Source organism: Molossus molossus, unplaced genomic scaffold, assembly GCF_014108415.1.
Source record: "Molossus molossus isolate mMolMol1 unplaced genomic scaffold, mMolMol1.p scaffold_m16_p_4, whole genome shotgun sequence".
NCBI classification, from domain to species: domain Eukaryota; kingdom Metazoa; phylum Chordata; class Mammalia; order Chiroptera; family Molossidae; genus Molossus; species Molossus molossus.
The window spans coordinates 48,460,169-48,487,106 of NW_023425377.1; the positions used below are offsets into that span (position 1 = coordinate 48,460,169).

At 46.0% G+C, this 26,938-nt stretch overlaps 1 protein-coding gene across 1 annotated transcript in view; it reads right to left on the bottom strand.

Annotated features, from left to right (window-relative positions):
- The window catches only part of COL23A1 (collagen type XXIII alpha 1 chain), a 453,398-nt gene that overhangs the window by 39,318 nt on the left and 387,142 nt on the right, over positions 1–26,938 (bottom strand). The window contains exons 4-5 of the mRNA XM_036241559.1: positions 2,798–2,805; positions 1,229–1,255 (exon numbers count right to left, since the gene is read on the bottom strand). Of these exons, the coding sequence (XP_036097452.1) occupies positions 1,229–1,255; positions 2,798–2,805 (35 nt within the window). The remainder of the gene's footprint in view (positions 1–1,228; positions 1,256–2,797; positions 2,806–26,938) is intronic.

The following is a 26,938-nucleotide window of genomic DNA, read 5'->3' on the forward strand; positions in this document are numbered from 1 at the left end:
CTGGTCCCTAGGGTGTGCCCTCGGGATGATGGCAGACCTGGCTGGTACTTCACAAGAAACAGGATGTTTTTGGTCTGGGAGACCAGGCTGCCCACCGCTGGAGGAGCTGTCCCGACTGTTCCAGAGACCACAAACTACTCTGAGCCTAGCGTGGGCAGCTCTGGAAAGGAGATAAATGATCCCAAAGTCTCCACTGAGTCCCAGAGGACCTGGCTTGTGGTCCATCTTATGTAACTGTCACCTCCTCAGTTTCATTTAATCCCAACATCAATGCTGTGAGGGAGGCCTTCATCATCCCATTTCACAGAGCAGGAAATTGAAGCTCAGAGAGGGTGAGCACCTTCCCCAAGGTCACCCAGCGAGGAGGCACAGCATTGGAATTCAAGCCCAGGTTTTCCCGATGTTTGGTGCTACCCTCCACAGCCTCTCAAGAAGGTGGCTTCTGCAGGACTGGGGACCCCCACCTTGCCTTCATCACCAGCCTATCCTGAGTCTGGACAGATCTGGTCATTACATTAGAAAGGTCTCTGAATCAATCCACATTTCTCTCCCTGGGGCCCAGAACAAATACGTTCCCCAACATGATGGGCCTGCCACTCTCCTTCCACCAGGCTCGCCCCCATGCTCTGATGCGTCAGGACTCCTATGCAGGACTCCGCAGTGCCCGGCTGCCTTTCAACTTGCTTCTTTTTTTTTTTTTCAACTTGCTTCTTATGTGACCCTCACCCAGTCTGGACTGGGACACTGATTCCAATGTAAGCCAAGTTTTAGGTTTAATTGTGAAAGATCTGACAAGTGATGACACCACAAAGGCCAAACTGGAACCAACCAGTCTCCTATTCCCTATTGGTGATAGAACAGGGTGGGTGGGGACAGGGAGTTCTCTGTGTACTGGGAAGAGTGTGCTCCATAGCCAAGAGCTGGACCCTGAGCCCAGGGAGACAGACTGGCAGGAGGAACAGTGCTGTGTGGGCTTAGGACACCAAGGCAACTCCTTCTCAATGACCCTTTGCTCAGCTGGAACTGTAGACAGTTCCATCAGGCCAGCCCCACAGATCTATAGGTCCGTGGTATCTCACAGAACTAATGCTAACCCTCCACAGAAAGACCAGAGTCCCTGAAAGGCAGAGGAGGAGAGGAAAGCGCAGACAGCTAAATAAAGGCTCAGAGGAAGGATACTGGCTTGAGAGAAAAGGGCAAAGAGAATAAAAAATAAATGGCAAATTACCGGGTAGCCATCTCGTCCTGATTGCCCCTGTGGTGATTAATATGTCATTAATAATCAGACTTTCAGCAGGAAACCATATGGCAACACTTAGCTCTTAATCAGGGCCCTGCATAACTCCCCCTCAGTGTTCTATGGGTTTGCAGCAGAGGCTGCTGGTCAGTAACTGGTACCTTTGGGGGGAGACTCAGGGCTCTGGCGGGTCTGGGGCTGGAGCACCCATTTCCCCTCTCATTGGGTCAGTCTGCAGGGGCCACCAGGGCACACATTCATGTGAGTCCTCCCATGGCAGCCAGCACATATAGCAAGGACCACATGGGGACATGGGGTTTCCAAGGGCAGTGTCACAGCCACCATGGGAAATGCTCCTAAAATGCTGAGAGGCCTAGCAAGCAGACAAGGGTTTCCTGCCTGCTGCCACTGGATGGGTGAACTGACAAAAGCAGCTTTTGAAGCCAAATATATGGCAGGGGAGGCATTTACTGCTCCTGGATGCTTCTGTTCCCACATGCTCAGAGCACTGCCTGCCTGCCAGCATCTCACAGGTTGGCATGCATCTCAGGTTGCAGTTTCAGGATTCTGCATTTGTTTAATGCACTTAGTAGTTTAACAGTCAAGTTCAAAACCCCTGCTCCACATGCACTTCAGCGAGTTCACACAGGCTACCTCCGTGTGACAGCCAGGAATGACTCAACAGCAAGAAACTGCTCGTGGCCTGTAAATCTACACATTCTTGCTGGCTCGATTTCTGGCTCAGTGGGGTGCTACATGCATGGAGAAGCCTGGATTCTGAAGAAGGGTGCTGATGAAGAAATGAATCATGGCAAGTGTAAGTAAATAATAAAATAGCTCATCTGAAAGGAATTTCTTTAGAAGGTGCATTTTGACTCAAGCAGCCTCTCAGTGTGCTTCTTGAATGGATTCACTAGGATTTATCAGGCTCTGAAATCATGCTGAGATGGCTCAAAGGCAGGCTGGTCACGTTTCTTGGAGAAGAACGGGGTTTCCGGGCAGATGACCCCTTGCATTCAATGCTGCCACAGGCGCCAGCTCCTCCCGGAGACCTTTCTCAAACCCCACGCCCTCTTGAACAGCTTCACAACTCAGGGAGCCAAACGTATTTTGGCAAAGAAGAGAAACAGAGTCTGGAATCTAGTTACTAAGCCCAGCTCATTCCTGGTGTAACTGCTTGACTCTAGAGCCCTTTCTGCCAAAGCATGTCAGACAAAAACACTGAAACAGACCAACTGCCACAGTGCAGTTAGAAAATGTGGGTGTGGTGTTCACATTTCTGGGCACCTCTTGCAGCCAGGGATTGGGTGAGGAGCAGCCAGGCTCCTGCCAGCTCTCTTGTTAGGAAAATGATCACAGAATGTTTTAAGGGGCAGGTTAAGACTGTTGAGTTCTGTGCTTGCATTCATCTCCAAATTTTAAAAGATATGGTCCCTGTCTGGACTGAATTTTTTTTAAGGACACTCCTCTCTAAGTAAGTATTCTTTTCAAGAAGTGCTACAGAGAGAGAACAGAATGTCTTATCTTTCAGGAGCAGAGAGCATAGTCCAGGGCACTTACTGGAGGACCTGCAAAATACAAGCAGAGAGGCCACAGTCAGAATCAAAGGGAAAAGGGTCCCCACCCGCTGGCGGCCCTCCCGCTAACAGCTACTGGCCTCCACTCACACAAGGCTTTGATGCTGTCATGGACCCCAAAGCAAGTGGCAAGGCAGAGGAGAGCCTTTGCCCTTGATGGGGCTGGGGTGGACATGTCGGGGGTGATGACAATCTCGAACCTCTGGGTTAACATATTTATTTCAGGAGGCTGTTGCTGATCCCTGCTGGGGCCATCCGGGTTGGATTTTGGCCACCCAGATAGGAATCAGACCTTGTTCCTGCCTGAAGGACAGATTTTGGTGCTCAGTGGAGAGTCGGTTCATTTCTATTGAATGAGAAAGACTTGGGGAGAAAGCATTTGGGGCAGAGGAAAGAACAAGCATAAGGGCTCTGGGATGTGTGGGGCCGAGCAGACATGTGGGTGGTGCCTGAGGCCCAGCCCAGGATTAGGGGCACTGAGCCAGGGTGCACTGGGTACTTGAGAGGAGGAGTTTAGAAGCTCAGGAGCTGCTGCAGGAAAGGCTGGTGCAGCAAGCTGCAGCTTGTCTCCAGAGATGTGGACTCACAGAGAACACTCATGACACTGACAGGTGTCCCCTCCCTATGGTATGCAAAACACATTGCATATCCATGACTGCATTTGACCTCAACAATTTGTGAGAGAAATGATGAACACACCTATTTGACAGATGACAACAGAAAAAAGTGACTTGTCTAAGGCACAGAATTGGTTAGGTGTGGAGCTCATCGAGGAAGGTCTCTCAACACAAAACCCTACATACTTTCCGCTAAGCTATGTCTGCTCCCAGCAGGCCTGGGACCTCAGTCTGGAGAATGAAGCCTCACAGGGAGGCAAGTAATGGGATCCAGTGGAGAGTGCAACGGGCAAGATCTTGGACTCAGGATTTTCCTTGCAAGACAGGTATTTAAGAAAACACTTATGCAGGTGAAAGCACAGGACACAAGCAAGGCTGGGCCCACTCAGGACAGGAAGCTAGGTTGAGGGTAAGGAATGATTTCTGAGAGAGGAAGTGGGAAAGAGGAACATGGCAAAGATGGGAAAGCTCACAACACTCCAAAAGCTGGGCTTTGGAGGGCTGCAGGAGGAGAGGGCCTGGGAGAAGGCAGGGCCAGCAGAGCACTGGGCCTTGTCCCCACACCATGACCCGGGCAGGTGGATGGAGTGCAGTACTAAAGGATTGGGCATGGAGGAGTGATTTGAGGGGGCAGGACTGGGCAAGGGGACACGATGCAGCTGTCCCTGTGCAGCAATGGCAGCCTAAACTCGTGTTGGCAGTGGAGATGGAGAGAAATGAGTCAGAAAACACTTGTCAGTGAAGACAGACAGGACTTGATTTTCAAATTAATGGTGGAAGTATGGGTGGAGGGATGCATGGGGCATAGAAAAAGGAGAGAGGTGAGAAAAAGATTTTGACTTGAAAACTGATGTATGATGGTGCTAATACCCAAGAATGATAACATGGGGCTGCACATCCCCTCAGTGTAGACTAGGGGCGGGCAGGGTGTTAGTCATTTGGACAGCCATACAGCTGGCTTTTCACTTTCAGCCAAGGACCTTGCTCCCTGTTTTTACAAAGAAATGAAAAGCCCCTGGATGAACACACCATCAGCTTTCCGATGCCACACGCACACACCTGCCTGCACCTGTACTGCACCTGTGCCCAGCCCCCTCTCCAAGTCCCTCAGGTTCGGTCAGAGGAGCTGTCTCGCCTCCACTTTCCAAGGACCCTGCCACACCCACCATCCCTTTCTGTTTGTCACAGTCAAGCCTGCCTCTCAAGTAGATCCTTCTTGACAGCTCTGAAATGTGTTCCAATTTCTTTTATTTTATTTTATAATTAAAAATATTTTTTCCAGCCTGGCCGGTGTGGCTCAGTGAACTGAGAGGTCCCGGTTTGATTCCTGGTCAGGACAGATGCCCGGGTTGCCAGCTCAATCCCCTGTGGGGGTCATGCGGGAGGCAGCCGATTGATACTTCTCTCTCACATCGATGTTTCTTTTTCTCTCTCTCCCTTCCTCTTTCTCTAAAAAATCAATAAAAACATACTAAAAACTTTTTTTTCCAATTACAGTTGACATAAAATATATTAATTTCAGGGTACAACAGAGTGATTAGACATTTATATAATTTATGAACTGATCACCCCAATAAGTCTAGAACCCACCTGGCACCAAACATAGTTATAACATTGCTAACTCTATTCCCTATGCTATATTTTACATCCCCATGACTATTCTGTAACTACTAATTTGTACTTCTTAATTCCTTCACTTTTTTCGCCCAGCCCCCCCAAACCTCCTGCCATCTGGCAACCATCAATTTGTTCTCTGTATCTATATATTTTTCTCTGTTTAGTTTGTTTATTTTGGTTTTAAGATTTCATATGTAAGTGCAATGCTATAGTATTTATCTTTCTTTGACTAACATAATACCTTCTAGGTCCATATATGCTGTCACAAATGACAAGATTTCGTTCTTTTCTATGGCTGAGTAATATTCCATTGTACATATGTACTGCATCTTCTTCATTCACTTATCTATTGATGGACACTTGGGTTGCTTCCATATCTTGCTATTGTAAATAATGCTACAATGAACAAAAGGTGCAAATATCTTTTCAAATTAGTGTTTTGGATTTCTTTGGATAAATACCTAGCTGGGTCATACGTCAGTTCCATTTTTAATTTTTTGAGGCCCTCCATACTGTTTTCCATAGTGGTTGCACCAACTTACAATCCCATCTACAGTGCACAAGAGTTCCCTTTTCTCCACATCCTTAACATCAATTGTTGCTTATTGATTTACTGATGATAGCCATTCTGACAGGTGTGAAGTGTTATCTCATTGTGGTTTTGATTTGCATTTTCCCAATGATTAGTGACATTGAGTATCTTTTCACGTGTTTGTCGGCCATCTGTATGTCCTCTTCCAGTTCCTCTGATTGAAAACATCCTTTGCTCCCATACTCTCCTCGATTCCTGCTCAGCCCTCCTCTCACCTCACAGCCATGTTGCAGGAAAGAGATCCTCGGGAGGTGTGCGGTGTGTCTGAGCTCACTCCACTAGTGAGGGGGCAGTCCAGGCTGAAAACAATGCCATGGGACCCCAAACCCATGGCATCATTCACCATCCCCAGTGAGGTGGCAAGAGTGGAAGGGGCAGCATTCCAGATTGATTCTATCACTGGGGGATAGGCCCCATGTAGCCCATCCAATAGACTCCTAAACACACCAACCCACCCCCTTTCTCAGGCCCGACTGGCACCATATCACCAGGGCACCATTGCTTTGCAGGGGCACCACCATCACAGCCTCCTAACTGACACTTTCTTCTGGGCACCACAACTCCACCAGCCAAAGGGGCCTTTTGATCATGCCCACCCCTTACCAGGGTTTCCAATTGCACATGAATAACATCCAAACTCCTGCTATCCTGTGTGGGCCTGCTTTTCATCAGTGCCCCACACTTGGCCACCGCATTCCACCTGTCCCTCGTTTCCCAAGGGCCAGCTCTCTTAGGCCTCAGGACATTCACATCTACTGTGTTCCTGTGTTGGCAGGTAGCGGTTCGTCACTACCACCTCGAAAAGATTTCATAAGCTTGAAGTCTGAAGACAGCTCTTCACCCTTTGCCCCATTGATTTCTATGAACTCCTTGCTATTTCCTTCTCAGCATTAACCACAATCTTTAATGATTAAATATTTATTTGTTTGTTGTTTATTTTTATTTTATTTATTTATATTTTTGTTAATCCTCACCCAAGGATTTTTTCATTGATTTTTAGAGAGAGTTGTACAGGAGGGCGGGGAGGAGGAGAGAGAGAGAGATAGAGAGAGACATCGATGTGAGAGAGACACATTGGTTGGTTGTCTCCCGAACTCACTCCAACCAGAGCTGGGGATCAAACCTGCAACCCAGGTATGTGCCCTTGATTGGGAATTGAACCTGTGATCCTTCGGTTCGCAAGCTGACATTCTAACCACTGAGCCCAAACAGACAAGGCTGTGTGTTGTTTATTGTCTATTAGCCCCCTCAGCAAGGCAGCTCCCTGAGAGCTGGGACCCCATCTGCTCAGTTCCCACCATTCCCTGCTGCCTTGCACAGGGCCTGGCAGGCACATGCACTTAGTAAATATGAGCTGAATAGATGGGGGGCATCTGGCAGGCCATTGCCTTTTCTGAGCCCTCCACACCTGACTTCATGGTCTAGGGTTTGTGCTATGGCTGCTGTAGCCTTTGCAGACCGGATTTGTGCCCCGCAGCAAGCTGGGCACACAAGAGTGATGGATTGGGGGCGGGGGGGCTGGCTCAGGCTGTCCAGGGGTTCTTGCTTAGAAAGTGCGGCTGACTGGAGGGCCCCCACCCAACCATGTGGTGGTCCCCCCACGGCCCAGCTCATTCCGCACACAGCTTTCAAACATGTGCTCCAGTCACTGGCTGGATTTACTTTGCTTTCAGGAATGTGAGAGCAATTAAATAAGAACCAGATGACTTGGGAAATGAATGAAATGAATCTGAGAGAATAGAGGGGTCAATGGCTCTATGGCCCCTTTAACTGAACTGAGGTGGCTGGACAGAGTTTTTTACTAGCACCTGAGTTTTGGAGGGTGCAATGAGCAGCTTGTTGGCAGATAAGCAGAGGTGTATAGAGGTTTTGGGGCTCCACAGTGCCCACTTTGAGCTCTTAGCTCCTCCAAGGATGATCATTGCCTGAGGGTTTCTCAAATGGAAAAGCAAACTGGGAAGAATATTTTCCACAGCTTGGCAGGTGCCCAGCTGCACACCGGGAGGTAAGGGCTGGACGTGGTGTCTGAGGCTACTAGAGTCATTGTCCCTGCTAACAGCCTATACCTGTTCCTCTGTGTTGCACCCAGACTCCTGACTCCCACTCCACCTGCTCCTTGCTCTGCCCAGTAGGCACTGGCTCTGACCCAGTCCTTTGCTCTCCAGAATAGGTTCTGGCTCCTGACACTCGCAAACCCAAACCTACCCGACTGTGAGGATGACCTTCAGCCATGCTTCTCCTGCGATTTCCCCAATGGAGCAGAGTGAAGCAAAAGTTTGCAGGGAGATGAAATGAGGCTTGGAGATTGGCAAATTCAGAGCCAGGCCAATAATGAGTAGTGAGCCGGGCACTTAGCACAGGTCTCAGGCCCTGGCTTTAATTAGACCAGTTCTGTCAGGGATGGCTCTCTGAGTAAGTGCCTGTTTCCTCTGAGACAAAGTCTGCTCCTGTGAAATGTGAGAGTAACCCCACCTCTCTGGATTGCTATGGGATGGAGTGAGATATTGTGCATATGTTAAGTTCTCAGGACAGCATTGGCACAGAAGAAGCACCGAAAAACAATGCAGGCTGGAATGTGCTACTTAACATGTGCTACTTAACAATGGGGTATGTTCTGGAAAATACGTTGCTAGGCAGTTTTGTCATTGTGTGAACATGAGAGTTACTTGCTCTTGGCTACAAACCTGTACAGCATGTTACTGTACAAAACAACATGAAATTAAATCAAGCACAAGAGAAGATGATGCAGTCAAGAGACGAGATAAACTTGAAATGTATGAGGCTGCTGCTGGTGTAACACAGTATGCTATTTCATAGCAAACTTTTTTTAATAAGTAAAATAACAATAAAACATATAGTATAGTAAATACATTAACCAGTAATATTGTTGTTTATTATCATTATCAACTGTTAGGTACTATACATAATTGTATGTGGTACACTTTTATGCAACTGGCAGTGCAGTACGTCTGTTTACACCAGCATTACCACAAACAACTGAGTAATGTGTTACACTACAATGTTGTGATGACTATGACATCACTAGGCAATAGAAAATTTTCAGCTCTTATTTAATCTTATGGGACCACCACTGTTGACCAAAATATAGTTATGTAGTACGTGACTGTATAAAATTTTCTCTCTCTCTCTCACACACACACCCCTTAGATTGCAGGGAGAAGAGAAACACAGATGGCAGTTTTCCATTGTTTGGTTTCATGCAGAACAAACCCTGACCATACAATAGGTTTAAAGAATCTCCTGTTTAAATGACACCTCAATCAGGTCTCCAGCATTTTGGCTCTGATAGCATTGTCAGATATAAGTCCCTAGAATTCAGAGTCTAGCATGCCAGCCTGGGCACGGAGGTAGGCTCTAACAATTATCCTGCTCAGACACTGTGTAGGGCAGGCGGTTGGTGCTGCTTAAAAGTCTGAGTGGAAAGTAAACATATTAGATTAAAAAAACACCCCACAGCTCTATTGAGATATAATTCACATACCATGAAATTCACTTTTTAAAAAGTATCCACTTCAGTGATTGGTATAATCACAAAATTGTGCTAACATCACCATTATATAATCTTACTTATCCTTCATTTTTGAAAGATAGTTTTGCTGGACATAACATTCTTGGTTGATGTCCCCCCCCCCTTTATTTATTTATTATTTTTTTTATCCTCACTCGAGGACATTTTATTTTTTTCATTTACCTTCAGATAGAGTGGGAGGGAGAGAGGGAGTAAAAGAGAGAGAGAGAGAAACATCGATGTGAGAGAGACACACATCGACTGGTTGCCACCCACACGACCCCATCCAGGGCCGAGAACAAACCGCAACCAACGTACGTGCTCATAGCGGGAACTGAACCAGAGCCTCTCCTGTCCGTGGCCCAATGCTCCAACCGCTGAGCCAAACTGGCCAGGGCTTTTTTCCCTTTTAAACCTTTGACTAGGTCATGTCACCCTACTACATTCTGACCCCCATTGTTTCCAATGGGAAGTTAGTTGTTAATTTTATTGGGGTTCTCTTATATGGATGAATCAGTTTTCTCTGGCTGCTTTTAAGATTTCCTCTTTGTCTTTGACTTTCAGCATTTTTATTGTAATGTATCTGGGTCTGTATCTTTGCATTTATCTTACTTTGACTTTATTGTCTTCTTGAATGTGTGAATTAATGTTTTGCAAAAGATTGGGTAACATTTCATCCATTATTTTCTTCAAATATTTTTTTCTGCTCCTTTCTCTTTTCCTGTCCTTCTGGTACTCCTATTGTAGGTATGTTGGTGCACTTAAAAGTGTCCTTCATTTTTCTTTTTCTTTTTTTTATCCTCACTCGAGGACATTTTCCCATTTTTTTGTTCAGGTAGAGTGGGAGGGAGAGAGAGGAGCAGAGAGAGAGAGAGAGAGAAACATCGATGTGAAAGGAACACATCGAGTGGCTGCCACCCGCATGACCGACCAGGGCCGGGGACAAACTGCAACCGAGGCACACGCCCTTAGCGGGAACCGAACCCGGGTCTCTCAGGACTGCAGGTCGACGCTCCAACCGCTGAGCCAAACCGGCCAGGGCAAGTCCTCCATTTTTCTGAGGTTCTGTTTGTTTTTCTTCATTACATATTCTTTCTGCTCTTTAGCTTGCATAAACTCTATCAATCTATCAAGTTCATAATTCTTTCTCCTGCCAGTTCAAATAAACTGCTGAACCCTTCTATGAAATTTTTAATTTTGATAAAGTCCAATTTATCAATTTTTTTTCTTTTTTTTCACTTGTTCTTTTGGTTTCATGAATAAGAAACAATTGACTAGCCCAAGGCCATGAAGATTTACTCTTATGTTTTTTTATAATAATTTTATAGTTTTACCTCTTACATTTTGGTCTATGATATGTTATAAATTTTTCTAAATCCTCACTTGAGGATATGTTTCTGATTTTAGAGAAAGAGAAAAAAACATCAATGTGAGAGAGAAACATTGGTCAGTTGCCTCCCATACACGCCCCGACTGGAGGTCAAACTGGCAACCTAGGTATGTACTCTGACTGGGAATCAAACCCACAACATTTTGGTTCATGGGACAATGCTCCAACCAACCAAGCCATCCAGCCAAGGCTAAGTCTATGATATATTTTGAGCTAATATTTGTGTATAGTGTGAGGAAGGAGTCCAACTTCATTCTTTTGCATTTGGTTGTCCTAGCACCATTGAATTGTCTTGGCATTCTTGTAAAAAATAAATTGACAGTATATGTAGGGATTTATTTGTGGAATCTCATTTCTGTTCTGTTGATCTATATGTCTATTCTATGCTTGTAGCACACTATCTTTTTTTTTTTTTTTAATTTATTACTGTACCTTTGTATTATGTTTTAAAATTGGGAAGTGTGAGGTGTTTTCCTGTATCTTACTTTTGCAAGGAGTTTTGGCTACTTTGGATTCTTTGCATTTTCCTATGAATTTTATTTTATTTTATTTTTATCCTCACCCGAGGACACTTTTTCATTTTTTGTTCAGATAGAGCAGGAGGGAGAGAGAGAGAGAGAAACATCGATGTGAAAGGGACACATCGAGTGGCTGCCACCCGCACGACCAACCAGGGCCGGGGACAAACTGCAACCGAGGCAAGTGCCCCTAGCAGGAACCGAACCCGGGTCTCTCTGGACCGCAGGCCGAAGCTCTAACCGCTGAGCCAAACCGGCCAGAGCACATTTTCCTATGAATTTTAGCATTACTTTGTCAATTTCGAAAAAACTAATTCAACTGGGATTTTAGTAGAATTGCATCAAATGTATAGATCTATTTGTGGTGTGTTGCCATTATTAACATTGTATAGTCTTCCAATCCATAGATATGGAATATCTTTCCATTACTTAGGTCTTTTTTACTTTTTTTCAACAATATTTACAGTTTTCAGTGTATAAGTCTCACACTTCTTTTTTTTAAAATTGTCACCCAAAGATTTTTTTCCACTGATTTTTTTTTAGATAGAGTGGGAGGGAGGAGAGAGAGAAAAACTGAAGTGAGAGAGACACATTGACTGGTTGCCTCCCGCATGACCCCAAGCAGGGATCAAACCCACAACTGAGGTACAAGCCCTTGACTGGGAATCAAACCCAACTCTTCCATTTATATGCCAATGCTCTAATGGCTGAGCCAAACCAGCCAGAGTAAGTCTTGCACTTCTTTTGTCAAATTTATTCCTGAGTATTTTATTTTTTTTTTCATAATTTTGCATATAGAACTGTTTCTTTTTTCTTCTGTTTCTTTTTTATTCTTTTTAAATGTATCTATATTGTTGAATGTATTACAGATGTCCCTCCTTCCCCCACCTTGGCCCCCTCCTCCCCATCCCCACCCCCCAACCTCCCGCCTTCCCCACACTGTTGTCTGTGTCTATTGGTTAGGCATATATGCATATAAGTTCTTTGGTTTCTCTTTTCCCGCCCCACCTCCCCTCTTCTCTTTGAGGTTTGTCAGTTTAACAACCAATTTATACTTTTTTTTAAAACATGCAATTTAGTTCTTTTGAAGTTGTGGTGTGTTTATCTTTTTTTTTTTTTAAAATCTTTATTGTTGAATGTATTATAGATGTTCCTCATTTTCCCCCATTGGCCCCCTCCTCCCCACTCCTGCCCCTCTCCTGCCTTTTCCCACACTGTTGTCTGTGTCCATTGGTTATGCATATAAGTTCTTTGGTTTATTTCTTCCCACACCCAAGCCCTTTCCCTTTGAGGTTTGTCAGTCTAGCAATGAATTTGTATTTCTTAATCCCTTCACCTTTTTCACCCATTCCTCCAACCCCCACTCCCATCTGGCAACCAACAAAATGTTCTCTGTATCTGTGAGAATGTTTCTGTTCTGCCTGTTCATTTTGTTTGTAGATCCCATTGACGATAGATATGTATTCATTGCCATTTTGTTTGTTCATATATTTTATCTTTTTCTTCAAAAAGACCCTTCATCATTTCATATAATAATGGTTTGGTGGTGATAAACTCCTTTAACTTTTTCTTGTCTGGGAAACTATATGGCCATCGATTCTAAATGACAGCTTTGCAGGATTGAGTAATCTTGGTTGTAGGTTCTTGCTTTTCATCACTCTGAATATTTCTTGCCACTCCTTTCTGGCCTGCAAAGTTTCTTTTGAGAAATCAGCTGACAGCCTTATGGGAACTCCCTTGTAGGTAATTAGCTACCATTCTCTTGCTGCTTTTAAGATTCTCTCTGTCTTGAACCTTTTGCATTTTGATGATGATGTGTCTTGGTGTGGGCCTCTTGGGGTTCATCTTGTTTGGGACTCTCTGTGCTTCCTGGACTTGTAAAGGGCAAACACATGACCTTACTCCTTGGATTTTAAGGGAATGGCAAGAACTAGCTGCTAATAGATAACCACTGCATTGTATAGCTAACCATTGCTTTGTGTACACAGAAACTGATTGTTCCCTCAGACGGAGCAGCTAACTGCAAATATCTGCTTGTGTACATGCTTGCTTGCTCACATGCCCTTAACCCAAATTCCTTAACAGGGGCTAAGACAACTATATAAGCAACCCACCCCCTGAGCTCGGGGCTGCTCTCTCCTCTGTGTAGGATGGGACAGTCGCCGTGCAGCTAATAAAGCTCTCTTAATTTGAACCCAGTTCGGAGTTGGAGTCTGGTCTGTCTCATTGGTCTACAACATTTGGAGGCTCCAGCGAGATAGACAAACGAGGTCCCCCACTTTGGCGGGTTGACCTCCTCAGACTCCGGGAGACAGGTCCATCCCAGGAGCGGACAGGTGGTCTAGGGGAAGGCCTCAAAGAGATGTTCCTCCGCCCCGGACGCCATTCTGCCCTGGAAATTGTCTCTATTCCATAATTCCATCTAGAGAGCGTCTGGAAACCCTGGGCCCAGGTTTGGTTCAGCAGACGAGACGTCCTTGGTAAGTCTGTTTCTGAAAACTGCAGAGTAAGGGGAAGTGGATCTGCTGGATGCAGCATATAGATCCAGCCCGGGGCCATAGCGAGACGTCGCTTTTGGCCCCGGTTCAGTTTGTCTGTTTTTTTGTCTGTCTTATTTGTTTGTCTTTTTATGTTTTGTGTTTCTGTGCTGTGCCAGCCTGTGTTTTTCAAAATGGGTCAGGGAACTTCAGGACCTAGGACCCCTCTTCAATGTCTCCTTAATAACTTCTCAGACGTTTCCAAGAGTGCCTCAGGTTACAGCATCTCAGTAGACCCTGGATTCTTACGCACTTTGTGAGAATTGGAGTGGCCCATTTTCTGGAAAAATTGGCCCTCCCAGGGCACTTTTGACTTAAGCTCTTTGTTTGCAGTTTGAGGCATCATCTATAGGACTCCCGGACACCCAGACCAAACTCCTTACACTGATGTTTGGATTGACATAGCTACTGACAAGCCTAATTATATTAAGAAATGTTCGTGCCCTAATAGGGAGAAGATGTTAATTGCCCAGCTTCCGCGGAAGCCTCAGAAGCCCTAGGCTCCTGCTCCCTCCCAAAGGCTTTACCCTGTTCTTTCAGGTCCCCCAGAAGACCCCCTCACTGACCCTGTGGGGCCACCTCCTTATCGGCCACTGCCACCTGCTGCCATTGCTGGAGAGGCTGAAGCGAGAGGCTGAAGCCCTTCAGCCGCTCAGTCCTTCCCATACACGTGGTGGCACCCCATCTAACCCTCCTCCGCAGGCGCCAGACTCCTCGGCTGCCATCCTGCCCCTCCGTCAGGTTGCTCCACCACCAGGTGGAGACCAGACTCGGCCCTTCATGGTTTATGTCCCCTTCTCAACTAGCGATCTGTATAATTGGAAACAACAGAACCCTTCCTTCTCTGATAAACCTCAAGGTTTAATCGCTCTCCTAGAGACAGTCTTCCACACCCATCAGCCCACTTGGGATGACTGTCAGCAATTGTTGCAGGTCCTGTTCACCTCCAAGGAGAGGGAAGGATCCACAGAGAGGCAGCAAAATCTGTCCTCGGGCCAGACGGCCAACCCCTCACAGATCCGGCCCAAATAAGAGCCTACCTCCCAACTACCCGACCCAATTGGGACCCGAACAGTGATCAAGGTGAGGAGACTTTAACCCAGTATCGTCGATCTCTACTCCAGGGCCTCCGCGGAGCTGCCAAAAAGCCAACTAATCTGTCTAAGGTAAGCGAGACTGTTCAAACCGCAGGGGAATCCCCAGGGGCCCTTCTTGACCGTCTCATGGAGGCTTATCACCTCTTTACTCCCATAGACCCGGAGGCCCCTGAGAATAGACGGGCAATTAATATCGCTTTTGCCACCCAGTCGACCCCAGACATTAGGAAGAAACTCCAGAAATTAGAGGGTTTTGAAGGAAAGAATCTTAGTGAGTTAGTTGGAATAGCTCAGAGAGTATTTAACAACCGGGAAGACCCAGAAATGGCCAATACTAAAAAAGTCACAAGAGTAATCATAGCCGCTCTTCATGAGAATCAAAAAGGGCAACGGGGAAATAGGCCTAAAAACATAGGGCCAACCCCACGGAGACCTAGGCAACGATCTCGGCCACTTCTTGACCCTAACCCATGTGCCTACTGCAAAGAAATGGTCATTGGAAAAAGAACTGCCATAAGAGGGGGGCCCAACAGAAACTTAAGGACCTCATCCTCTTGGAAGACATTGAATGACGGGGGGGGTCAAAGCTCCTACAGATTAGGCCCCCGGGAGCCCAAGGTAACATTACAAGTTGGGGGCCATCCTGTTGAATTTCTAGTTGATACTGGAGCCACCTTTTCTGTTTTAAAGGAGACCACAGGGCCACTCTCATCTGAGAAAATGCCAATTGTAGGGGCGACAGGGAAGTCCAAATCCTACCCTTGGACTACAGCAAAAATAACTGACCTAGGCAAAGGAACTATCACTCATTCCTTCCTAGTCATGCCGGACTGTCCCTACCCATTCCTTGGCCGAGATCTCCTCCAGAAATTGCAGGCCATGATCTCCTTCAAACAGGAGGGCTCCACCCTAACCCTTGGGGAAGCAGCGGTCTCTCTCCTGCTCTCTGTGCCCCTATCCGAGGAATACCTCCTACTAGAAGAGCCTTTTAAAGAAACCTCTAATGTTGTCCTCAAAAAATGGAAAAAAGAAATACCAGGGGGGTTGGGCAGAAACTAACCCCCCTGGCCTAGCTAAGCATCAGGCTCCAGTTATAGTACAACTAAGCAGCAATGCCTCCCCATTCAGGTCCGCCAATACCACATCTCCATAAAGGCCAAACTAGGAATAACTACGCATATTAATAGACTCAGAGAAGCTGGCATTTTAAAACCTTGCCAGTCGGCCTGGAACACTCCCCTCTTGCCAGTTAAGAAGCCTGGGACTGAGGATTTTAGGCTGGTCCAAGATTTAAGGGAAGTAAACACTCAGGTAGAAACCATCCACCCCACGGTTCCGATTCCTTACATGCTTCTGAGCCTGATCCCTCCTAACTGTGTTTACTATACTGTCTTGGACCTCAAGGACACCTTCTTTTCAATTCTCTTACCGCCTCTCAGCCAACCCATCTTCACCTTCGAATGGGTTGATCCGGAAGGGGGATTCTCAGGACAGCTGACCTGGACCCGACTGCCTCAAGGATTCAAGAACTCTCCTCCATCTTCGATGAAACCTTGAGCAAGGACCTCCAACTGTTCTGGGAAAGGTACCAACATGTCACCCTGCTACAGTATGTAGATGATTTGCTTCTAGCAGCCGCTTCTCTTCCTGAATGTGAGGAGGCCTCGAAGGCACTCTTACTAGAGCTAGAACACTTAGGATGTCGGGTCTCAGCCAAGAAAGCTCAATTATGCACCACCACCACAACCTACCTAGGTTATGAACTCAAAGAAGGAAACCAGTCGCTCCCCAATAGCAGGATAGAGGCGGTCATGAAAATCCCTACCCCCACGACCAAGAGACAGGTTCGGGAATTTCTTGGGGCTGTAGGGTACTGCCGCCTCTGGATCCCTAGCTTTGCCAAGATTGCTAAGCCTCTCTATACCAGCACAGGGGAAAAGACAGTGCCTGAATCTGGACTGAGATAGAGCAACAGGCCTTTGAGAAATTAAAAATGGCCTTAATGTCTGCTCCGGCCCTAGCTCTGCCTGATATCGCTAAACCCTTTCAGCTCTTCGTCTCTGTGACTCGAGGCATTGCCAAAGGGGTCCTAACTCACTCATTAGGGCCCTGGAAGAGACCAGTTGCCTACTTATCTAAGAGATTAGACTCGGGTAGCCTCCGGCTGGCCCAGCTGCCTGCGAGCCATAGCAGCTACTGCTATTTTAGTTAAAGAAGCATCCAAGCTAACCCTAGGGCAGACCTCCAGATTATCGGGGCACACTCTGTTGAGGCTCTCCTCGGGAGCCCTCTGGACCGATGGATGTCTAATGCCTGAATCACCCAATACCAGGTACTCCTCTTAGACTCCTCCTGAATCCAGTTCCTGAAGACCTCTGCCCTCAACCCAGCTATCCTGCTGCCTGACGATGACCCTCAGGCTCCCCTTCATGATTGCTCAGACATTCTTGAGACTCTAACTAACCTGAGGTCTGACCTAACTGACAACCCTTTCCCAACTCCAGAGCATGCTCTCTATATAGATGGGAGCAGCTTCATCCGGGAAGGAGTCCAATATGCAGGAGCGGCGGTAGTCAAGCAAGATAAGGTCATCTGGGCCCTGGCACTAGGGCTCGAGACTTCAGCTCAGAGGGCTGAACTAATTGCTCTCACTCAGGCTTTAAGATGGGCGAAAGGCGCCCTGGCCAGTTTGGCTCAGCGGTTAGAGCGTCGGCCTGCGGTCTGGAGAGACCCGGGTTCGGTTCCCGCTAAGGGCACGTACTTAGGTTGCAGTTTCTCCCCGGCCCTGGTTGGTCGTGCGGGTGGCAGCCACTCGATGTGTCCCTTCATGTCGATGTTTCTCTCTCTCTCTCTTCCTCTCTCTCCCTCCCACTCTATCTGTCCAAAAAATGGAAAAATATCCTTGGGTGAGGATTAAAAAAAAAAAAAAAAAAAAGATGGGCGAAAGGCAAGTCAGTGAACATCTACACTGACAGCCGGTATGCCTTCGCCATAGCCCAAGTCCACAGGGCCCTCTACCAAGAAAGGAGACTTCTAACCTCAGGAGGGAAACATCAGAAATAAAGAAGAAATTCTTGCCCTCCTAGAGGCCATTTGGCTACCAACAATAGTGGCCATTATCCACTGGTGGGGCCACCAGAACTCCGACACCCCTGAAGCAAAGGGAAATGCCTTTGCCAATTAGACAGCCAAGGAGGTTGCCCTAAGACCAGTGGGGCCACTAGAGATCCTCCCAGTTCTTCCAGGGGAAAGCCTCCCCAAAGAGCCCTCCTATACCCAAGAGGAGGAAGAACTTGGTGGGAGGCTCAACTGTAACCAGGGGCCTCGAGGCTGGAGGCTTCTCTCCAATGGGAGGATCCTCTTGCCTGCGGCTCTAGGCCGAGAGCTGATCTCTCAGCTGCATCAGGGCACCCACCTCGGCAAGACTAAATTCTTCAGTCTCATAGCCTGGGACTTTTATGTCCCAAACCTCAACAGATGGATAGAATCTAAAATAAGGAGATGCCCTGCATGTGCCCAAGTCAACTCTCACCCTCAGGAAACAACAGACCTTGGGACCCGTAAACAAGGCACAGCTCCTGGTGACCACTGGGAATTTGACTTTACTGAGGTCACCACTGGCCAATACGGCTCTAAATATCTGCTTGTTTTCATAGATACCTACTCCGGCTGGACTGCGGCTTTTCCCACCAAGACTGAAACTGCAACCACAGTAGCCTGGTTACTGCTCTCTGAGATAGTCCCCCGATTTGGCATCCCTCTAGCTCTGGGGTCCGACAATGGCCCGGCATTCATTGCTAGAACCATAAAATTGTTAGCTAAAGCTTTAGGGATTACCTGGAAATTGCATTATGTCTACAGGCCTCAGAGTTCAGGACAGGTAGAAAGAATGAATAGGACATTAAAGGAAACTTTAACTAAACTCCACCTTGAGACGGGCAATAACTGGGTAAGGCTCCTTCCTTTTGCCCTCCTTCATGTGCACTGTACCCCTTATCTTAAGGGTTTCACCCCATTTGAAATCGTGTTTGGCCGACCTCCCCCTATTCTACCCCAAATCGGGGATGAGGTCTTAGCCAACCTGGGTAACCATAACCTCCTCAGCTCTTTGCAGGCAATCCAGGGGCTGAGAGAACAGACCCGACAGCCAATCAAGGACACCAGACCCCAACCGGGGACACCCCAGATACCACCACATGACTTCACCCTCGGTGACTGAGTCTGGGTCAAGAAACATCAGCCTGCTTCCCTCGAGCCTCGCTGGACTGGCCCTTTTCCTGTTTTTCTGACTATGCCCACTGCTCTTAAGGTAGCAGGTCAGAAATTTTGGATTCACCACACTCAGGTAAAGAAAGCACGCCCTGAGCAAATACCTAAACAATGGGCCTTACAGCAGACCGAGGATCTCCTGAAGGTAAATCTCTCCAGGGTTTTCTCCTAGTCTCTTTCCTGACTCTGACTGCCAGTAAAGCACCTACCTGATTTAGATGCACTCAAGGGCGGCCACTGCTATGAAGGTACGGGCCCCCGCCTGACCCTCGGAATCCTACAAGGACAGGGGACATGCTTCATCATCAGCAACTATGACCTAAGCTCTTCCCCTTATGCGGACTCATGCGGGGATGCTACTACCCTAACCCCATTAAGCCCCTCATCACAAGAGACTTGGGTCCTAACTGCACCCCCGGGACTTGGTTTGCTTGTGCCTCAGGACTGACTCCCTGTGTCTTTCCCGTTGGAACCAAAGACTTATGTATTCTTGCTAACATTATTCCACAGGTTTATTTCTTCTCTGTTTAGCCTTAGAAGAAACCTGTTGCTTTTATGCTAACCAATCTGGTATTATTAGAGAAAGCATAAAATTAGTTAGACAGTGACTGGATGAACAAGAACAGGCTCTATCCACCTCTAAGAATTGGTATGAAAACCTCTTTAATTGGTCCCCATGGTTCACTACTCTTATCACTGGCCTTGCCAGCCCCTTAATCCTCCTCCTATTAATATTGACTTGTGGCCCAATCCTGATTAATCGCTTAATGCAATTTTTTAGAGAAAAAGTACAGGCTGTTAAGCTCATGGTCCTTAGCACTCCCTATCAGAGGCTAGCCACAATGGAAAAATTGAAGACACTTTAGAATCAAAGATTTGATTTAACCCTAAGACCAGTGGGGAATGTAAAGGACAAACACATGACCTTGCCCCCTGGATTTTAAGGGAATGGCAAGAACTAGCTGCTAATAGATAACCACTGCATTGTATAGACAACCATTGCTTTGTGTACACAGAAACTGATTGTTCCCTCAGACGGAACAGCTAACTGCAAATATCTGCTTCTGTATGTGCTTGCTTGCTCGCATACCCTAAACCCAAATTCCTTAACAGGGGCTAAGACAACTATATAAGCAACCCACCCCCTGAGCTCGGGGCTGCTCTCTCCTCTGAGTAGGATGGGACAGTCGCCGCGCGGCTAATAAAGCTCTCTTAATTTGAACCCAGTTCGGAGTCCCTGTGTCTTTCCCGTCTGAGTCTGGTCTGTCTACTTGTTCTACAACAGACTTGTATGTCTGTTTCCTTCACCAAGTTAAGAAAATTTTCTGCCATTATTGTTTCAAACAGGTTTTCAATTTCTCGTTCTCTCTCTTCTCCTTCTGGCACCCCCAAGATGCGAATGTTGGCACGCTTGAAGTTGTCCCAGAGGCTCCTTACACTATCCTCATTTTTTTGGATTCTTTTTTCCTTTTGCTCTTCTGATTGGGCGATTTTTGCTTCCTTATAATCCAAATCAATGGTTTGCTTCTTGGATTTACGTACTCTACTATTGAATCTGTGTAAATTATTCTTTATTTCAGTTAATGCCTCCTTCATTTCTGACTGTGCATCCATCACTTCTGACTGGTCCTTTTTTATGCTCTTGAGGCCCTCCCTAAGTTCACTGAGGTTCTCACTAAGTTCATTGAGCATCCTTATAAGCAGTATTTTGAACTTAGCATCTGTTAGGTTGCTTATCTCCATTTCGCTTAGTTCTCTTCTTGGGGTTTTGTCCTGTTCTTTCATTTGGGACTTGTTTCTTTGTCTTCTCATCTTGGCTGCCTCCCTGTGTTTGTTTCTGTGTATTACTTAACAAGAGGTATGGGGCTAGCTGAGACCAGATGCTGCTTGTTTGAAAAAATTAAGGAAAACCTGAAGCAGGATCCAAGCCAGGCCAATCCTATGGTTAAGCAACTGGCAAGAGCTTGGGTGGGCCTGAAATTTGGGTGGGGTGGGGCCTCAGGGAATCACCAGGGTGGGGTTACCAGTGTGAGCCAGGTTGCTGGAGTACCAGATATGGCGACTGTCTGCTGCCCCAGGGAAGTTCTCACCAAAAGAACAAAGGCCTCTGACGGCACATTTGTCCCAGAGAAAGCCCCCTCTCCAGCCCTCGCTCCAGTGCTAAACAGCCCAGTTCTTCCCTGTATGTCTCTGGTGCCCCTTGAGCTGCCTCCCCTCCAAGCTTAGAGAGAGTGAATTCGATAAGTCCATGTATGGGTCCTTTAAGGAGCTGCCTGGGGCTCCAGCTGCCTCAGCTTCCCTGAGCCTCAGTTCCCGCTGGTTTTTCCAGCCAGAAGTTATGGGGACTTCTCTTTCTGGCACTGGAACCCTGAGCGAGGCATCTGGTGTGGGGCGAGGACCCCTCAGTCCTCAGGGAGGACCTTCCCAGCTGAGCTATCCTCCTGATTTTTATCCGCCACAAGTGGATGTGGGACCAGCCCATCGCACCTCTGCCCCTCCTACCAGTCTCGGTGTGGCTGCTTTTTTAATTTCGTAGTTGTAGGATTTCCATTCAGCTTGATTTCAGGTGTTTTTGAATGATGGTTGTTCTGTAGTTTAGTTGTAACTTTGATGTGGTTGTGGGAGGACGTGATACCGTGTTTACCTATGCTGCCATCTTGACCAGAAGTCCAATTTATACTTCTTAATCCCTTTGTCTTGTTCACCCATTTCACCCATTACAAAAAGTTCTCTGTATCTATGAGTCTGTTTCTGTTCTGCTTGCTCAGTTTTTTGTAGATTCAATTGTTGATAGATATGTATTTATTGCCATTTTATTGTTCATATTTTTTTATCTTCTTCTTCAAGAAGATCTGTCAACATTTCATATAATACTGGTGATGATGAACTCCTTTAGCTTTTTCTTATCTGGGAAACTCTATATGTGGTCATCGATTCTAAATGATAGCTTTGCAGGATAGCATAATCTTGGTTGTAGGTATTTGCTTTTCAGTACTTTAAATATTTCTTGTCACTCCCTTCCAGCCTGCAAAGTTTCTTTTGGGAAATCAGCTGACAGTCTTATGGGAGCTCCACTGTAGGTAACTACCTGCTTTTCTCTTGCTGCTTTTAAGATTCTCTCTTTGTCTTTAACCTTTGGCATTTTGATGATGATGTGTCTTGGTGTGAACCTCTTTGGGTTCATTTTGTTTGGGACTCTGTGCTTCCTGGACTTGTATGTCTGTTTCCTTCACCAAGTTAGGGATGTTTTCTGTCATTATTTTTTCAAATAGGTTTTCAATTTCTTGCTCTCTCTCTTCTCCTTCCGGCACTCCCATGACACAAATGTTGTTACACTTGAAATTGTCCCACAGGCTCCTTATACTGTCCTCATTTTCTTTGGATTCTGTTTTCTTTTTGCTATTCTAATTGGGTGTTTTTTTTGCTTCCTTATATTCCAAATTGATGGTTTGCCTCTTGGCTTCACCTACTCTACTACTGATTCTTTGTAAATTATTCTTCATTTCATTTAGTGCATCCTTCATTTCTGACTGGTTCTTTATTGTGCTTTTGAGGTCCTCATTAAGTTCCCTGACATTCTCATGAAGTTCCTTGAAATTCTCACTAAGTTCATTGAGCATTCTTATAAGCAGTGTTTTGAACTCTGCATCTGTTAAATTGCTTATCTTCATTTCATTTAGTTCTTCTCCTGGAATTTTGTTCTATTCTTTCATTTGGGACATGTTTCTTTGTCTCCTCATTTTGGCTGCCCCCCTGTGTTTGTTTCTAAGTATTAGGTGGAGTTTCTATGTCTCCTAGGCTTCCTAGGGTGGCCTGTTATAGAAGGTGTCCTGTAGGGTCAGTGGCACAGCCTCTCTGATCACTTCAGCTGGGCCCTCAAGGTGCACCCCTTGTGTGAACTTTACACTGTTATGTTGTAATTGAGTCTTGATTTCTGTTGGCACATCAATGGGAGGGATTTATTCAGGCTGATCAGTTGCAAGGACTGGCTGTGCCCACTGACCACCGACCTCCGACTACCTTGGAGGATCAGCTGTGCAGGGGCCCACCACACAGAGTAAGACTTACTTCAGCAGGGCTCTGGTACCCACTGAGTCCATTCCTTGAGTGTTTCACTTGTGGAGGTGGTTGGGTGGTGGTACTTAGACGTGATCTGAAGCTGTCCACTAGGTGTGCTGGTTCTGGGGAAGGTCAGCCACTGCCTGTGTTCTACCTGGGGCCACCAGGCATAACCTACACAGTGATTTGAAGATAGTTGCTCCTTGTTCTAGGCTTGGAGGTGCCTAGGCAAAGCCAAGCTGTGAACCAGAGCTGGCTGCTTCTAGTGCTGGGCCTGGGACCATTTAGTGAGAGGTATGGGGCCCACTGAGGCCAGATGCTTCTTGTTTGAGAGAATTTAGGAAAATCTGAAGCAGGGGCCAAAACAGGCTAATCCTATGGTAGAGCCACTGAAAACAGCTTGGGTGGGCCTGAAAGTTGGGTGGGGTAGGGCCTCAGGGAATCCCCAGGGTGGGGAAAACAGTGTGAACCAGGTTGCCGGAGTCCCTGATATGGTGCCTGTCTGCTGGTCCCATGGGGGAAGGGCTCACCAAAGGAACAATGGCCTCCACCAGCACATCTGTCTGGCAGAAAGCTCTCTTTCCAGCCCATGCTCCGATGCCAAAAATTAAGTTCTTCCCCGTATGTCTCTGGTGCCTTTCAAGCTGCCTCTCCAACGCTGGAGCCCAGAAGGAGCAAGTCTGAGTAAGTCTGTGCGCTGGCCCTTTAAGAGGAACTGCCTGGGGCTCTAGAAGCCTCAGCCTCCCTCAGCCTCAGTTCCCACTGGTTTTTACAACCAGAAGTTATGGGAACTTCTGTTCCTGGCACTGGAACCTGAACCGGGGACCTGGTGTAGGATGGGGACCCCTCAATCCTCAGGGAGGACCTTCACAGCCAAGGTATCCTCCTGATTTTTATTTGCTACACGTGGGTGTGGGACCAGCCTGTCTGTGCCTCCAGCCCTCCTACCAGTCTCAATGTGGCTGCTTCTTTGATTTCATAGTTGTAGGTGTCGGATAGCCTGGGAACTGGCGCCAGGCAAACTGCTCGACCATTGTTTCACTTGCTCAGCCTTGCCTCTCACCCTGTTCCGGGAACGGCCTGCCCCGAGCTTGTAGACTAACTCCCATCCTGCTCTTATCGACTCACATTCCAGAGGCTCCCATGCAGAGCCCCTGCAAGGTCAAACCCTAACAGACAAATCTCAGCTGCAACGGGCAGATATAAAAAGCACAAACCCCAGCATCGGTCGCGGCTTCTAGGACTCGATCCCCGGAGTCTGTGAACCCGCCCGGGGTGTACCCAATAAAGCCTGATCCCTGTTCATTTGGCTGATTGGCTCTCCAGTCTCTTCTCTGTTTTTTGGCGGCGCCCCCGATTCCTTACAGTAGGACTTCCTTTCAGCTGGATTTTAGGTGGTTTCTGAATGATGTTTGTTCTGTAGTTTAGTTGTAATTTTGGTGGGGTTGTGGGAGGAGGCGAGCACCACATTTACCTATGCTGCCATCTTGAATGGAAGTGTAGAACTGTTTTTTTAATTTCATTATAAAATTCTTCAATGCTAGTGTCAACATAAAATTGACTTTTGTACAATGATCTTGTATCACACAATCTTGCTGAACATGTTTGTTAGCGCTAATAAACTTTTTGTGGGTTGTTTAGAATTGTCTATATACAGGTTCTTGTCATCAGTAAATAGAGATAGCTGTACTTCTCCTTTTTTCCATCTGAATGCACCTCATTTCTTTGTCTTGCCTAATTGCCCTGGTCAGAATCTTCAAAATAATGTTGAATAGAAGTAGCAAGAGTGGACATCTTGTCTTTTTCCTGATTTTAGGGGAAAAGCATTCAATATTTCACCTTTAAGTATAATGTTAGCTATGGGTTTTTCATAAATGCTTTTTACTAAATTGGGAAAGTTTCCTCTCATTCTTAATTTGTTGAATTTTTTTTTTTTTTTATCCTCACCCAAGGATATTTTTTTCACTTATCTTCAGATAGTGTGGGAGGGCGGGGGAGAGAGAGAGAGGGAAAGAGACACAGAGAGAAACATCGATGTGAGAGAGACACATCAGTTAGTTGCCTCCCACATGACCCTGACCAGGGCTGGAGACCGAACCTCAACCAAGGTATGTGCTCACGACTGGAATTGAACCTGCGATTCTTTGGTTTGCAGACCAATGCTCCAACCACTGAGCCAAACTGGCCAGGGCAAATGTTTTTTTTTTTAAATAATGAAAGGCTGTGGATTTTGTCAAATGCTCTTTTCTTCATTTATTGGGATTATCATGTGGTTTTGCCTTTTATTTGATAATATGGTGTATTACTTTGATTGATTTTGGATATTAAATTAACCTTGTATTTCTGGGATAAATCCCAGTTGCTTGTGGTATATAGACTTTTTATTTATTGTTGGATTTATTTGTTAATATTTTGTTGAGGATTTTTGTATCTATATTCATAAGAGATATTGGTCTGTAGTTTTCTTCTCTTGTGATGCCTTTGTCTGGTTTTGGTGTCAAGATAAAGTTGACCTTAAAGAATGAGTTGGGCCCTGGCCGGTTTGGTTGGAGTGTTGGCCTGCGGTCCAGAGAGACCTGGGTTTGGTTCCCACTAGAGGGTGTATATCGGTTGCAGTTTGTCCCTGGCCCTGGTTGGGTCGTGCAGGTGGCAGCTGCCCGGTGTGTACCTTTTACGTTGATGTTTCTCTTTCTCCCTCCCACTCTATCTGAACAAAACATGAAAGAAAGTCCTCAGGTGAGGATTAAAAAAAAAAAAAAGGAATGAATTGGGCCCTGTCCGGTTTGCTCAGTGGTTAGAGTATGGGCCCTCGGATCAATGAATCACGGGTTGGATTTTAGTCAAGGGCAAGTACCTCGGTTGCTGTTGTCCCTGGCCCTGATCGGGGTTGTGCGGGAGGCAACTAGTCGATGTGTCCCTCTCAAGTCGATGTTTTTCTCTCCCTCTTCTCTCCTTCTCTCTCCCTCTTTTTCACTCTATCTGAAAATTAATAGAAAAATATCCTTGGGTGAGGATTAAAAAAAAAAAAAAGAATGACTTGGGATGTGTTGCCTCCTCTTATATATCTATATATCTATCTGTCTCTCTATATAGGAAGCATTTGTGAAGAATTGATATTAATCTTTCTTTAAAAGTTTGTTAGCCTGGCTGGTGTGGCTCAGTGGATTGAGCATCAGCTGCATGGACTGAGAGGTCCCAGTTCAATTCCTGGTCAGGACACATGCCTGGGTTGTGAGCTCGATCCCCAGTGGGGGCGTGCAGGAGGCAGCTGATTGATGTTTCTCTCTCTCACACTGATGTTTCTATCTTTCACATCGATGTTTCTATCTCTCTCTCCCTTCCTCTCTCTCTAATAAAAAAACCAATAAAAATATTTTTCAAAAGTTTGTTTGAATTAATCAGTAAAGCTATCTGATTCTGGACTTTTTTTTGGTGGAAAGTTTTTTGATTACTGATGCTATCCGTATATTCATATTTTCTATTTCTTCTTCAGTCAATTTAGGCAGTTGTGTCTTTCTGGGAATTTTTCTATTTCATCTAGGTAATGTAATGTAATTTGTTGGCATACAGTTGTTCATAGTATTCCTTTATAAACCTCTTCTATTTTGTAAAGTTGCTAGTGATATCCCTTTTTTAATTCCTGATTTTAGTGATTTAAGTGCCCATTCATTTTTTCTTGATCAGTCCTAAGTAAAGATTTGTAAATTTTGTCAATCTTTTCACATATTCACTTTTGGTCTTGTAAATTTTTCCTGTTGTTTTTAATTTTCTATTTCATTTCTTTCCACTTTAATTTTATGATTTTCTTCCTTCTGCTTGCTTTGATGTAAGTTTGCTCTTCTTTTAAAAAAAATATAGGTATTTACAGTTATACATTTCCCTCTAAGGCACTACTTTAG